The sequence below is a fragment of the Mustelus asterias genome, chromosome 8 (assembly GCF_964213995.1).
Source record: "Mustelus asterias chromosome 8, sMusAst1.hap1.1, whole genome shotgun sequence".
Taxonomy (NCBI): domain Eukaryota; kingdom Metazoa; phylum Chordata; class Chondrichthyes; order Carcharhiniformes; family Triakidae; genus Mustelus; species Mustelus asterias.
In genome coordinates, this window is record NC_135808.1 from 36,900,436 (window position 1) to 36,915,102 (window position 14,667).

The 14,667-nt window shown below is 47.6% G+C and overlaps 2 protein-coding genes and 1 pseudogene across 2 annotated transcripts in view; 1 reads left to right on the forward strand and 2 right to left on the reverse strand.

Moving 5' to 3' along the window:
• The window catches only part of LOC144497032 (uncharacterized), a 410,838-nt gene that overhangs the window by 229,208 nt on the left and 166,963 nt on the right, over positions 1-14,667 (reverse strand). The gene's annotated exons all lie outside the window — the stretch shown is intronic.
• Positions 3,183-14,667, reverse strand: part of LOC144497010 (uncharacterized) — a 163,250-nt gene continuing 151,765 nt past the window's right edge. The window contains exon 3 of the mRNA XM_078217691.1: positions 3,183-3,938. Within this exon, the coding sequence (XP_078073817.1) occupies positions 3,198-3,938 (741 nt within the window). The 3' untranslated portion in view covers positions 3,183-3,197. The remainder of the gene's footprint in view (positions 3,939-14,667) is intronic.
• LOC144498000 (U1 spliceosomal RNA) lies at positions 5,341-5,493 on the forward strand (annotated as a pseudogene).

A 14,667-nucleotide genomic window follows, 5' to 3' on the forward strand; every position in this document is an offset into this window, starting at 1 on the left:
TGGGAGCTTGCTGTGTACAAATTGACTGTCACATTGCCCACATTTCAAAAGTGATCACAACACTTCATCAACTTTATCATTGGCTGAAAAGTATTTTCAAATGCCCTACGCTCGTAAAAGTTGATACGTAAATGCAAGTCCTTTTTTTTTAGCAAACCGTTCTGCTTCCTGTGAACTGGAAATTTTAAACTCATTGATAGGAAAGGTATATCAGCCCTCAGTGACATTGACCAATATATTGTATACACAGCTCTTACTGTCGGCTCCTCAGTGTTTCAGTGAACAGGAACACACAATGCTGACAAATCAGAGTGTGGGTTCATCTAAAAAGTGAATTTGTGATTTATAAATCTATATAGAAGATTGATAAAATAGCAGTCACACAACACAATATTCAGAATACACCAAAGTTTGGATGAACCAAAATAACAAAGCATTTGAAAATAATTCAAAATCTTTCCTCGAACATGAAATGAATGATTCCCAACTCTCTGCCCTTTGACCCTCCATTCACCACAATGCTTCTGTAGCAGTCAATCTAGTTTATCCACTCCCTCATATCCACCTCATATCCATTTGTTCCCAAAATTACCTTTACTCTTTTCCTTCCTGCTCAGAGCCACCATTTGGTGATCATTGGTAATTTACTTTCAGTAGATGGTGGTGAGCCGCCTTCTTGAACCTCTGCAATCCAAAATGCTGCAGTTGAACACCTGCTGTAGTTTGTCAAAGATTGAACTGCCACAGCTGATCTGGTGTTGGGTTTGTTCCTCAATGGAGATCTTTTGAGAGAGGTGGCTCTTGAGATCTGGGAAGCACTCAACATATTCCACAATATGTACAGAGGTGGAATATTTGACTGATGAGGTGTGGGTTGATCAATGAGTTTTGTTTTGACCACATTCAAGGAGAGGCCAAGTTTCTTATATACAGAATTGAAGAGATGGAGAGAGGTTTGCAAATTTGTTACATTGTCGTCATCTACAAACTGTAGATCATGAGTATCTGTGGTGATCAGTTTAGTTTTGGCACAGAGTTGGTCGAGGTAAATGAGTTTCCCATCGAGATGGTTTTAATATTGTCACCAGAGGGAAGTTGATCTTTGATGAGGTGAACAATCACTGACAGGTAGATTGTAAATAGAATGGGGGCTATCACACAGCCTTGTTGGACACCAGTCTGGATTTTGAAAGGCTTCTGCTTCAGATCTCTCACTCAAGACAGTTGCGATCATATGATCGTGAAATAATTGCAGGATTGTGATGAAGTTTCTTGGACAGTCAGATCGTTGGAGCACAACCCACAGAGGCTCACGATTTACCGAGTGAAATAATTTGGTCATGTTGATGAATGTAATGAAGTGTTCCTGGTGTTGTTTTCAACATTTTTCTTGATTTGTCTGGAAATAAAGACCATGTTGGAGGTTCCTTTGGATGGTCTAAAGTCAAGTCAAAGTACTAAGTGATATTTGTATCACTTGATCCACGAGGTGGACTGATGTCTACTGGACAGATCATCGACTTGTATGATCGGTGATGAACATCCACTCAGCACCAAGACATCACAAGAGGAAGAAGATCAATGTCTCAGCCCTAAAACATCCCAACCAAAAAGAGGAATTCCAGGAGCAGCTCATAACCAATCTGGGAAACCTTCACAATTCCAACTCAATTCCTGGATAGTGGGATCAAAATAAAGTCAGCAGTACTAAACTCCTATGCCCAAACCATTGGGTTCAAGCATCATCATCACCAGGTCTGGCTCGACAAACATGATGCTGAAATATGTGACCTCCTGGAACAAAAATGATCAGTCTTCATTGTCCGGTAGAACAATCCAAGGTCAAAACTCAAGAATGCTGCATTTCAACAGTTCAAAACTGGCACCCAAAGATAAATCCACAAGGGAGATAAATCATGCTGCAGAAACTATTGAGGTATTTCTGTCTTGTCCAGAGCAGGGAAATCCTGACACACATTCTCCTGAATCACCCTACTTGTGGCTGTAGAAATCCTCCCAGAGACACAGTGACATCCCTTCCTAATATCTCCTTCTTTGTCTCGGTGTTAATATTTCTCTGATGACGATTCAATGAAACACTTTGGGATGTCTGATTATATTAAAGCGCTCTATAAATACAAGCTGTTGTCCTCTCACATTCCCTCCAATCCGCAAGGTACTGACTTGGAGTACAGACTGTGGACATTGATTGGCGTCTAATGCTCTGTTCGAGTGGCCATTCAGCATGTGTAGACTCAGACAGTGAATGTTGTGAGACAATGGAGACTGTCACAGCCGAGACACATCCTGCCCTCCCCCTGACTTCCCAGCTCGGCTCACTGATGAGCAACGGGATTCCTGACTGATTCACCCCCTCCATTGACCAGAGATGCTGAGGCTAATTGAAGTCTCTCCATTACTATCTCAGGAATGGCTCCTCCTCCTTGGAGTGCTTGTGCTGGTAGATCAGAACCTGAAGCCTTTCTAACCACTGAGTATCTGATTGCCTTCTTGGTCAGAGTGACTCAGAGAGTGACTTGTACCTGATGCTGCACTGAAAGGATGCTGAGTTTATACAGCAGCTTCTATACATATTGATGTCTTCTTTTGGTGATGTTTGGCAATCTGGTCAAAGGCTAAATTGACCTTCTTGAAATGATTGGACTTACGGTGGGCGAGGTTGGAGACGGACACTACTGAGACAGGCAGTGCTTTGGAAGGACAGCTCCTGTATGTGCGCACTGGAGGGCAAACAACACAGACAACTCTCAGTGTAAGGGAGGCAGGTGAGCTGGCTCCAAGTCTTTATGGAGATGTTGGCTTTTGGTGAGAGGAGGAGGCAAAGCAATCCTGACACATGTCACAGTGGAAGAAATTGTCTCCTGCATTAGTTCACTGATATTCCAGAAGGTCCAACAACTGTGTAAAAGCTTTATTATAAAACTTATTCTGATAGGCTTTCTCCCCCGTGTTGGTGCATTGACGGACCAGGAGATAGACTGAATGTGTGAAAAACTTCTCACATGCCTCACACATGAAAGGTTTCTCACCTGCAAAGGATCCGCTTCTGTTTCAGGAGATCAGAGGAATGGGTGAAAGCCTTGTCACAAACATCGCATGCGAAGAGGTTGCCCGCTGTGAATGATCTGATCTCCTATGAGGGTTGAAGACATCACAAAATCCTCACACTTGAAGGTTTACTCCCCTTTATGGAGCCTCTGATGGAGCAGGAGATTCCATGACTTTGGAAATGATTTGTCACACACCTTACATGTGAATGGTTTCTCCCCTGTGTGAATGCGTTCGTGTGCATGAAGGGCCGATGACCGTGGGAATGATTTGTCGCACACCTCACATGTGAACGGTTTCTCCCCAGTGTGAATACGCCAGTGATACATCAGCCCTGATGATCGTGCAAAGGCCTCTTTACACATCTCACACTGAAAGGGCTTCTCTCCAGTGTGGATACGTTGGTGTTCCACGAACTGTGATGACTGTATGAACGCTAGGTCACAAACCTCACACTTGAACAGTTTCTCCCCCGTGTGAATCCTTTGGTGCCTCAGGAGATGAGAGGAGTGGGTGAAAGCCTTGTCACAAATATCACAAGCGAAAGGCTTCTCCCCTGTGTGAATGCGTTGGTGTACACGGAGGTTCGAGGACCGTGAGAATGATTTGTCACACACCTCGCAAGTGAATGGTCTCTCACCAGTGTGAATCTGCTCGTGTCTGCGAAGGGTCGAGGACCGCATGAATGAGCGGTCACACAGCTTGCATGCGAACAGTTTCTCTCCTTTGTGAATCAACTGGTGTCTGCGGAGAGTCGATGAGTCTGAGAATGACTTCTTGCAGACCTCACACGTAAATGGCTTTTCCCCGGTGTGAATGCGCCAGTGTGTCAGTAGGGCTGGTGATTTCACAAAGCCCTTGCTGCACACCTCACACTTAAAAGGCTTCTCCTCAGTTTGAATGCATTGGTGGTTCACGAGCATCGACGAGTGTGCAAAGGCTTTGTCACAAAACTCACACTGGAATGGTTTCTCTTCCATGTGATGGCTCTGTGTTAACAGTTGCAAAACAAATGCACCTTGTTAGATCTTGGGAGCCTTTAGAGCATTCATCATACACCTAGTATCTGAACAGCTTTTCACCTGTAGGAATGTTTCCGTAGCTCATGAGGTCGTATGAATGACTGAAGCTCTCCACACACTTGGAGCCCATTCAAACTTCTTCCCAGCTTCACCCTGACTGATCATCCACATCTGAACCTTCGGAAAGGTTGGTTCTGGTGGAAGGTTCCACATCACTGACCAGTTTCAGATCTGATGATATGTCAAATTTCCCTGATCCAACTGATTTCTAGATGGTGGTTTCTCTGCTCAACCTTCTCTGTTTTGAGCAATGAGAAAGGGACTGGATGTCTTCCCACAGTTGTGCAGTTGTTCCTTGGGTGATTGTCAGAATCTATTTCCAGTATCAATCCTCTCTGTATTTTCTGGTGCAGTCCAGTGCAATCATTCTGAAAAACAGGAAAAGAAAACACTCAGAAAAAAGTTAATTCAATAGAGATTTTGAAATTTCTCACTTTGTTTTCTAAAATTATTTGAAGAAAACACACTGGGCAGGAAGTGCTGGAAGCTAAGGAAAATATTGCTTCAGTGCAGTTAATTGAAGGGTTCTGGTTTATCCTGGGAAATTAGATATACTGCACACACTCAGGCTGCACATCGCAAATTGTGCTATCAGACACAGCACTGGGCAAAACGATCAAATCCAAGCCCAGGTTTTTGGGAAAGGCCGAGGCCTTCAGGTAAAATCTATTAAAAGAACATTTCAATAAATGTGTCTCTGCCCCTCCCAGATAATTACACCTCACCTTCTCATATTCAGCAATGACCCATCAACAAAACTCAGCCTGTAAATCAGAAGGGAAATGCTTCCAATAAACACACTCAATATCCAACACACAGTTCCAATCAAACAGCTCCGCGCTCTGATTGATTATCCAATCAGCCTGAAGAGCGAACAGTTGTCCCGCCCACAGAAACCAATTCAATCATTGCGCGGCATCGGACGGGGCGGGGCCTCGCGTCCCGTCATTGACTGCCATGCTTCGCTCAGTTCTGCGCAGCCGCGTTCCGGACAGACTCTCATCCGTTCGGAATTACATGACCCATGCTGCATGTGGTCCCGGGCCTGCGCAGTGAGGAGCGGTAGTATGGAATCAGGGGGCGAGGAAACCCGCGGTGCCTGCTGGGAGTTGTAGTTCTGCTGCGTGCAGTCGCGGTTGGCGCCCAGCGTTCGGGTATGGAATGTGAGGAAGCGCGAGCCCGAGCGGCGACCTGGCAGGGGTGAAGCCATGATCAAGCAGGTGGTGCGCTCAGGACGAGGCTGGCCCATTGCACTTCGGGTGTGCTGATGCCTGCGATGTCCCCAAATACGGGATACTCGACTGCAAAATTTGTGGTAGTGGGGGACTGCGTTCGCGCTCAAAAAAAAATCGACTTGAAAAGCAGAGATTGACCCTTGGTAGGAACCAGAGCGATGGCGGTGGGAAGATTCACCATTGCAGGAGATCCTCTGTGTACAACTGAACAGAAAATAAAGTATATTTAAAGTTTATTTATTAGTCACAAGTAAGGCTTACTATGAAATTCGCCTAGTCGCCACATTCCGATGCCTGTTCGGGTCAATGTACCGACCTAGCACGTCTTTCAGAATGTGGGAGGAAACCGGAACACCTGGAGGAAACCCACGCAGACACGGGGAGAACGTGCAAACTCCACACAGACAGGAGTCGAATCTGGGACCCTGGCGCTGTGAGGCAGTAGTGTTTCTATGTGTTAAAATCGAGATTCATTGCAAACAATGCTGGAAATACTCAGCAGGGCCAACAGCATCTGTGGGCAGAAACAGATTGTTTCAGCTTGAGATACCTTTCATCAGAAACAAGGTTGTTTGTTGTCAGAAAAGAACTCTTGCTCTAACTAGCAGCCCCTGCCACAGGAGTGTGGTGACGAGGGGATTTTCACAGTAACTTCATTGCAGAGTTAATATAAGCCTACATATGACTAATAAATAAACTTTTCCCCGACTCTGACCTTGTTCTATTTTCTCAGTGTCACCCTATAGTCAATTTCCAAGTCACAGCCACTCCCTAAGTCACTCCAAGCACAATTAATGCCAGAGCACGGAATCAACACTCAAAGTCACAACCAAGATAGAGTTATTCCACAAGCAAAGACTCAATCTCTTCCTCAATCTTATCTTTTTTCCTTCTGCCACTGCTCCACTCCTGTGAATGTGTTGATTGCACCACTCCATGTGATCACTGCCTGGATGATGTCGGTCTTCCTCTTATCTCTTCACTACCACACATCCCACGCTGAAGTTGTGAGTTGAAACCTTCTGAGAATGAAGAATTATTTGCACAATAGAAATCTCTGTCAAATGTTAATCAAGAGAATTGAGACAACGGCTGCAATAAGTGAGGTCTTATTCAGATGGGACAATGACTAGTTTAAATCCCCACCTGATCTGATGCTCAAAGTCGCCTCCGTTTCACCAGTCAGTTTCCCAAGCTTCAGGAAACTCATCTGACTCCAGAAATATTTGGATTGACTGTGAGACGTCAATCAGAGAGTCCACCCACTCTGCCCATTCTCTCCTCATCCTGCTTCTCTTCCTGTAGGGACTGATAGCCAAGTGAGGAGACGCCGAGTGAAGGAGCAGAATTTATAATAATTGCATTGTATAATATCCACAGTAATGTTCAGGCAGTCTGACTATTCTGTGTGGAACCAGGTGTGGAAATGCACCTTGTACTGTTTGAGAAGGTTCAGTTGAGAAGCTTGTTTACTCGGTGCTTTGTATTGAGCTGTTTGGAGCTGTGTGTTGGATATTGAGTGTGTTTATTGGAAGCATTTCCCTTCTGATTTACAGGCTGAGTTTTGTTGATGGGTCATTGCTGAATATGAGAAGGTGAAGTGTAATTATCTGGGAGGGGCAGGGACACATTTATTGAAATGTCTTTTAATATCGTCTTTAAAGATTTTAGCTCAAAGCCTTGGCCTTTCCTAAAAGCCTGGGCTTGGATTTGAGAGTTTTGCTCAGTGCTGTGTCTGATAGCTGAATTTGGGATGTGCAGTCTGAGTGAGTGCAGTGTATCTAATTTCCCAGGATAAACCAGAACCCTTCAATCAGCTACACTGAAGTAATATTTTCCTTCACTTCTGGCACTTCCTGCCCAGCGTGTTTTCTTCAAATAATTTTGGAAAACAAGGGGAGAAATCTCAAAGTCTCCATTGAATTAACATTTCTTTTGAGTTTTTTGTTTATATTAAACACATACTCTATGGGTGAAATTGGTTTTCGCAAGCACAACAGAAGCTCATAGTGAATTGATAGCACATTTTGCACTCTACCAAACTGTTATTTCTATTGTCCTCATGGTGCCTGGGAAGATGGGGTCTATGAAGAGGAAAGAAAGTAGCCACATTATCTGCTCCTGGTCACTATCCAATGTTCCTGTGGAAATAGAGGGTGTGTGACAGTCAAGTGAAGAAAAAGAAAGGACTTGTTTCTGGTCCCCACACAGGGAAATAGCAGACTGGCACGCTGTGGATCAGCCTCCAGTAGAGGAGGAAAGGTGATGTCGGGAACATCTGGAGGAGGCCGAGTTGAATCATCCACTCAGCACTTCTGGCTGAAGATGTTTGCACATGTTTCAGCCTTGTCTTTTGCACTTGCATGCTGGACTCCCCCATCATCAAGAAAGGGGATATTTTGTAGAGCTTCCTCCAATTAGATGTTTCATTGCTAACCACCATTCACAAATAGATGTGGAGGACTGCAGAACTTACATCTGATCTGCTGGTTGTGGGATTGCTAATTCCCCCACCATCATCATCATGGGAGTTGCCAGTGATAAAAAACTGAACCGGGGAACTTTGACATATAATCAGATGTGAAACTAGTCAATGGCGTGGAACCTTCCATCAGAACAACCTTTCTGAAAATTTGGCTGAGGTTGGTCAGTCAGGGTGAGGCTGGGAAAGAGGGTGAGTGGGCTCCAAGTGTGGTTCGGGCTTCAATCATTCATCGAGACGCATGAGCCACTGACTTGTTCTAACAGGTGTTCCAATGTGAGGAGGGCTCCACGAGCTGATAGGATCTCCTAATACACAAAGTGCATCTACTACAACCACCATTAGCACAAGGGCAGCCACATGGAGGGGAAATGATTCAAATGTGAGGTTTGTGATGAAGGTTTTGTGACATCCATCAACCTCCTCAGGGAACAGAGGTTTCACACATGGGAGAAACCCTTCATGTGCAAGGTGTGTGGCAAATCATTCTTGAATTTATCAACCCTCCTTGTACATCAATGCATTCAACCACGGGAATTCTTTGTAGGAAAGCTTTCTTTGAATTTGATTCGATTTGATTTATTGTCAAATGTATTAGTATACAGTGAAAAGTATTGTTTCCTGCACGCTATACAGACAAAGCATGCCATTCATAGAGAACGAAAGGAGAGAGTGCAGAGAAAGATCAACTAGATGTGAGGTAGATCCATTCAAAATCCGATGGCAGCAGGGAAGAAGCTGTTCTTGAGTCAGTTGGTACCAATCCTCCAATCTTCTATCACACCAACGCAGAGGAGAAGCCCTTACCATGCAACCCAGAAAATGGATAACTACCATCTACAAAAGAAAAATTAGTGATGAGCAAAAATACTGTCTTTGACCAGGAAGGAATAAAGGTAATTTTGGGAACAAGGGTGTATAAGGTGACGGGGTGATTAAACCAGATTTACAGCTGCAGAAGTATTGTGGGGAATTGAGTGTCAAAGGGCAGAGAATTGGGAATTCCAACTCACCTAGGGGAAAAGTGTCTTCCAGGACTGATCAACACATGCATAGGAGAGGGGATAAAATATTCCACACACACCAACATATTCACACGCATTGTATGTGACAAATCATTCCCTGAGTCATCGATCCTCTCCACACGCCAATGCATTCATGCTGGTGAGAAATCATTCATGTATGATGTGTACAACAAATCATTTTCACGGTCATCAGACCTCCGCAGACATTAGCGCATTCACACTGCAGCTCACCTGCTTCCCTTGCACTGAGAGTTATCTGTGTTGTCTACCCTCCAATGCTCACACAGGGGAGCTGCCCTTCCAAAGTACCATCTGTCTCAGCAGTGTCTGTCTCCAACCTCTCCCACAATTGTTACAAAAATGTCAATTAAACCTTTGACCAGTTCGCTAAACATCACCAAAAGAAGACATCAATATGGATAGAAACTGCTGCTTATGCACAAGTTTTCTACGATGGACAAGAGGGCAATATTTGAATATTACATATATATGTGTTAATTTTTTAAGCTTCAAATTGTACTTTTGAAAATACAGAAAGGTCACAAGAAGTTGTTTTCTTTACAAATTTTAGGAGGTTTTGGAAAACGCAATCGTTTTGGAGTTGGCTCTGACTTTGTCATAAGAACGATCTCTCATTAGAAGTCTCCCTGGGTGCAGGTTGAAAGTTGTCTCCAGCACTCTGAAAATGTGTCACAAAACAGGACAGGAAAATCTGAACCATAATTTATTTTTCATTTTCGTTTCTTCCTTTAGGTAAATCTGGCCCATAACACCTAAGAGCGCGCGGTGGCTGGAGGGCGGGTTCCGTACATCAATGAGTTGATGGAACAGAAGGAGTTTACCAGGAAGCTGTTTGGTCTTCCAAACCCACGATAATCAATGGTGGATAACAGCATAAGAAGTAGGAGCAGTAGTAGACCAATTGCCCATTGAGTCTGCTCCACTGTTCAACGAGATCATGTCTAATCTGTGATAATCCTCAACTTCACTTCACTGCCTTATCTCCACATCCCTTGATTCCCTTACTGATAAAAAATCTGTCTATCTCAGCCTTGAACATACTTAGCAACCCAACTTCTACAGCCCTCTGCGATAAAGAATTCCATAGACTGACTTCCCTCAGAGGGGAGAAATTCCTCCTTATCTCTCATAAATGGGCAACCCCTTACTCTGAGATTATGCTCTCTAGTCCTAGACTCACCCACTAGGGGACACAACTTCTCAGCATTTACCCTGTCAAGTTCAAATATGTCTCAATATGGTCATCTCTCATTGTTCAGAACTCCAGTGAGTACAGGCCCAAGCTACACAACCTCACGAAAAATCCCTAAATATCCAAGATCAACCAAGTGAATATTCTCTGGACTGTCTCCAAAGTCAGTATAACTTTCCTTAGATAAGGGGACCAAAACTATTCGCAGTTGTGGTCTAACTAGTGCCGTGTGTAGTTTTAGCAAACATCCCAATTTTTGGACTCCATTCCCTTTGAAATAAAGGCCAAATTCCACTTACCTTCCCTATTTCCTCCTAAACTTGCATTGCTAGCATTTTATGATTGAAAGCACAAGGTCCCCCAAATTCCTCTGCTGCAGCTTTCTGCAGTCTTTCTCCATTGAAATAATATTTTGCACTTTTATTGTTCCGAACCAAGTGCAAAACTTAATACTTTCGGACATCAAATCCCATTTGCCAAGTTCCTGTCCATTCATTTAACCTGTCCTATGTCTTTCCGTAGACTCTTTGGGTGCTATTTTACCATCTTTGGTCGAAATGCTGGGCGGATTTGAACTGGGAGAGTTTCAGATCCATCTTCTGGGCCTGTTTTTAGCCACCACCCCCATATGCACTCTGCCTGCAAAATTATCAGTGAGCCCGATTCTCGCTGCAGAAGCCTGTGGACAGGGCTTAATGCGCCCAAAACCCTGCAGCATCGATCTGAGCCTCCAACTGCACAAAAAAGAAATGCTGCTCTCCTGCTACATCCCTCCCGGGCCGGATAATGCCTCCCCCTGGCCCCCATGTACACTGGACCACCCAATGTTACTTATCCCCCCCACACCATGTCACCCAGACCAGTCATGCACCCACCCCCACCGCTCGCAGTCAGAGTGGCGGCGGACCCACCACCGGCTGCAGTCAGAGTGGCAGAGGCCCCCCTGGTGACCACAGGCAGAGTGGCGGTGGCCCCTCCGCCGACCGCAGTCAGAGTGGCGGCGGCCCCCTCGCCAACCGCAGGCAGAGTGGCGGTGGCCCCCTCGCCGATCGCAGGCAGAGTGGCGGCACCCCCCCCCCAGCGGCAGTCGGCAGAGTGGCGGCAGGCAGAGTGGCGATGGCCACCCCGCTGGCGGCAGGCAGAATGGTGGCAGCCCCCCTGCCGACCGCAGGCAGAGTGGCGGCGGCGCCCCCTGCTGACCACAGACAGAGTGGTGGCCCCCCCCCCCCCCCGCAGTGGTGGCAGGCAGAGTGGCGGCAGACAGAGTGGCGGCGGCAGTCGCCGGGCAGAGTGGCAGCAGCGGCCACCGGGCAGAGTGGCAGCGGCCACCCCACCGACCTGGAATCACCTGCACAAGACCCCCCATCCTCCGACTCCAATGGCTGTATGACACTTCCCTCTCTCTCTCCTGCCCCCAATTATCATAGAGGCACTGATCCCCTCAGCACACCTGCCAGTGCTCACTTGCCTTCCCCTCAGTGCTGACAAGCAAACGGCATTTAACTTGCTGGACTGCCCCCCCAAACTGTCTGAAGCTGATCTGCCATAACAGGGGCAGCTCTATAAAAACCTTAAGGATGGACAGACAGGCAGGCAATACAGGAAGTAATGTCCAAGAAGCCAGTGCCCAGATTCACAGAGGGCAACCTCAGCAGGTTGCTGGATGCTGCAGATGAGATGCGGGACACCCTCTTCCCCCCAGCAGTACCCAGGGGGGCTGATGGCAATGCGGCCTGGGAGGCAGTTGCTGACTCGATTAGTGCCATGGCACTGGCCCCCAGAACAGGGAAGTAGTGCTGCAAAAAGTCAATGACCTCATCCGGGCAGCAAGGGTGAGTGCTTAACCGCATCTAGCATCTTAGCTCAAATCACCCCCAGATCTAGTGTGGCACGGTGACACAGTGGTTAGCACTGCTGCCTCACAGTGCCAGGGTCCCAGGTTCAATTCCAGCCTCGGATCACTGTCTGTGTGGAGTTTGCACATTCTCCCCATGTCTGCATGGATTTCCTCCGGGTGCTCTGGTTTCCTCCCACAGTCCAAAGATGTGCGGGTTAGGTTGATTGGCCATGCTAAATTGACCCTAGTGTCAGGGGGATTAGCAGGGTAAATGCATGGGGTTATGGGAATAGGGCCTGGGTGGGATTGTGGTTGGTACAGACTTGATGGGCTGAATGGCCTCCTTCTGTACTGTAGGGATTCTCTGATTCCCCCTACACCGAGCACCCTGCATGCTTCCAGCCCCTGACCCCCAAACACCTCCTGCTTTTACCCCCCAAGAGTGTCACTGTGCTTGCCCTCTGAGGGCCACCCCCTGATACTCTGCAGGAGTCACGCCATCATTTCTTTCATGGCTCCTTCTGTTCTGATGTGGAGATGCCGGTGTTGGACTGGGATAATCACAGTAAGAGTTTTAACAACACCAGGTTAAAGTCCAACAGGTTTATTTGGTAGCAAATGCCATTAGCTTTCGGAGCGCTGCTCCTTCGTCAGATGGAGTGGATATCTGCTCTCAAACAGGGCACAGAGACACAAAATCAAGTTACAGAATACTGATTAGAATGTGAATCTCTACAGCCAACCAGGTCTTAAAGATACAAACAATGTGAGTGGAAGGAGCATTAAGCACAGGTTAAAGAGATGTGTATTGTCTCCAGACAGGACAGCCAGTGAGATTCTGCAAGTCCAGGAGGCAAGCTGTGCGGGTTACTGATAGTGTGACATAAACCCAACATCCTGGTTGAGGCTGTCCTCATGTGTGCGGAACTTGGCTATCAGTTTCTGCTCAGCGACTCTGCGCTGTCGTGTGTCGTGAAGGCACAGTGACAGCATGGCCAGGCTCGAGTCAAGAAGTGGGCAGCTGTCGATCCTCCACTCAATTTGAGGCAATTACTAGGGGGCATGGGCTTATGGCGCAAGGGGCAATGTTTAAAGGACATGTCGGAGACATGTTTATTTACACAGAGGGCGGTGGGTGCCTGGAACTCGCTGCCGGGGGAAATCGTGAAAGCAGAAACAATCGTGGTTTTTAAGGGGCATCTTGACAGATCCATGAATAGGATGGGAATAGAGGGATATGGTCCCCCGAAGGGGAGGAGGTTACAATTCAGATGGGCAGCATGGTTGCTGCATGTTTGGGGGGCCGAAGGGCCTGTTCCGTTGAGGTAATCGTTGTGCTTTGTTCTATGTTCAATGGAGAAATGTGAATCAAGTTTTTTGCATCCCAGATTCCTCCCCCTCTCTTGCACTTAACCTTGTGTCCTTTGTTTCAGGAACAGATATGGACGTCCCGGGGCCATCTGGCATTGCGGCCCCCACTGCGGCTCCTGCCCATCGTGCCCCGGACACCTCAGACGAGTCCTCGGAGGATATGGGTGAAGGGACCTCCGAACTGGCATCAGTTTCGACCTCACAACTCACCATCCCAGATATTCTCACATCGGCGGGTCCAGCAAGAGGTGAGGCTTCTGGGTCACTCTCTGGTGAACATGACGTATCTGTTCATGTACATTGGGTGGAGGAGGGAACATCCATGGTCTCTGACACGTGGGACCCTGCCAGAGGCGAGAACTCAGCTGGCCCCAGGCCACATGCTGGGCCTCTGAGATCACCTCTCCCTCAGCTGCTGGAGATGCAGCAGCAGAGCCAGGGAATGCAGGAGGAGCTGATGGCTACACTGGACTGACTGCGAGGCTGTTAGGAGGACTCCCAAAGCTTTCAGGTGGACCAGCTGTTGCCTGTCTTCCGTGGTTCCCAGGCCAACACTGCAAGGACGGCATCGCGGTAGAAAGCCTGGAGCAGGGAATCCTCAACATGAGTGGCAGGCTCCAAGCGATGGCCGAGTCACAGCAGGCCACAGCTGAGGGACTCAACAAGCTTCTTGAGATTCTGCGGTCCATGGCTGAGAGGCTCAAGCTCTTGCACGAAACCTAGTGAATCAGTGCTGAGACACAGCGGGCTATGGCAGCAGCTCTTGAGAATGTGGCCCAGTCACAGAGGGCCATGGCTGAGGGGTTGCAGAGCCTTGCCCAGTCTCAGAAGGCACTTGCTGTGGCCATTGACAGGACTCAGGTGGCCATGGCAGAGGGCTCAACCACCATGGATAGGATGCAGGTGGTCCTCCAGGACTGACGGGGCTAAGTGACGCTAGATCTTCTGGAGCTCACTGCAGAAGCCGTCCCATGGAGTGACCCAGGGACCCACAGGAACCCCAAGGCAGGAGGAAGGGCTCGAGCCCATGCCAGGGCCTTCCAGCCAGGAGACTGTGGCTGTGACTACACCTTCTGACTCCCCCCTTCCTGACACCAGGGCACCTCGGGCAGCGGAATAAAGAGGGTGTCATGGATACGTCCCAGACACCAGGAAGCCGACCAGGCCCTTCAAGGTCCAGGGCCTCCAGAGGACGCCTGCCAAGCGCATCACAGGACACAGGGCGTTGTAGGCAGCTGGCCTCCTCCACCTCCAATGTACATTCTGGGGAGCCATGAAGACATACTGGTGGGCCACGTAAACTTAGGAAATTGTAGTTGCACTAAGAAGGCACGGGTGAAGGGCTGCACTAGT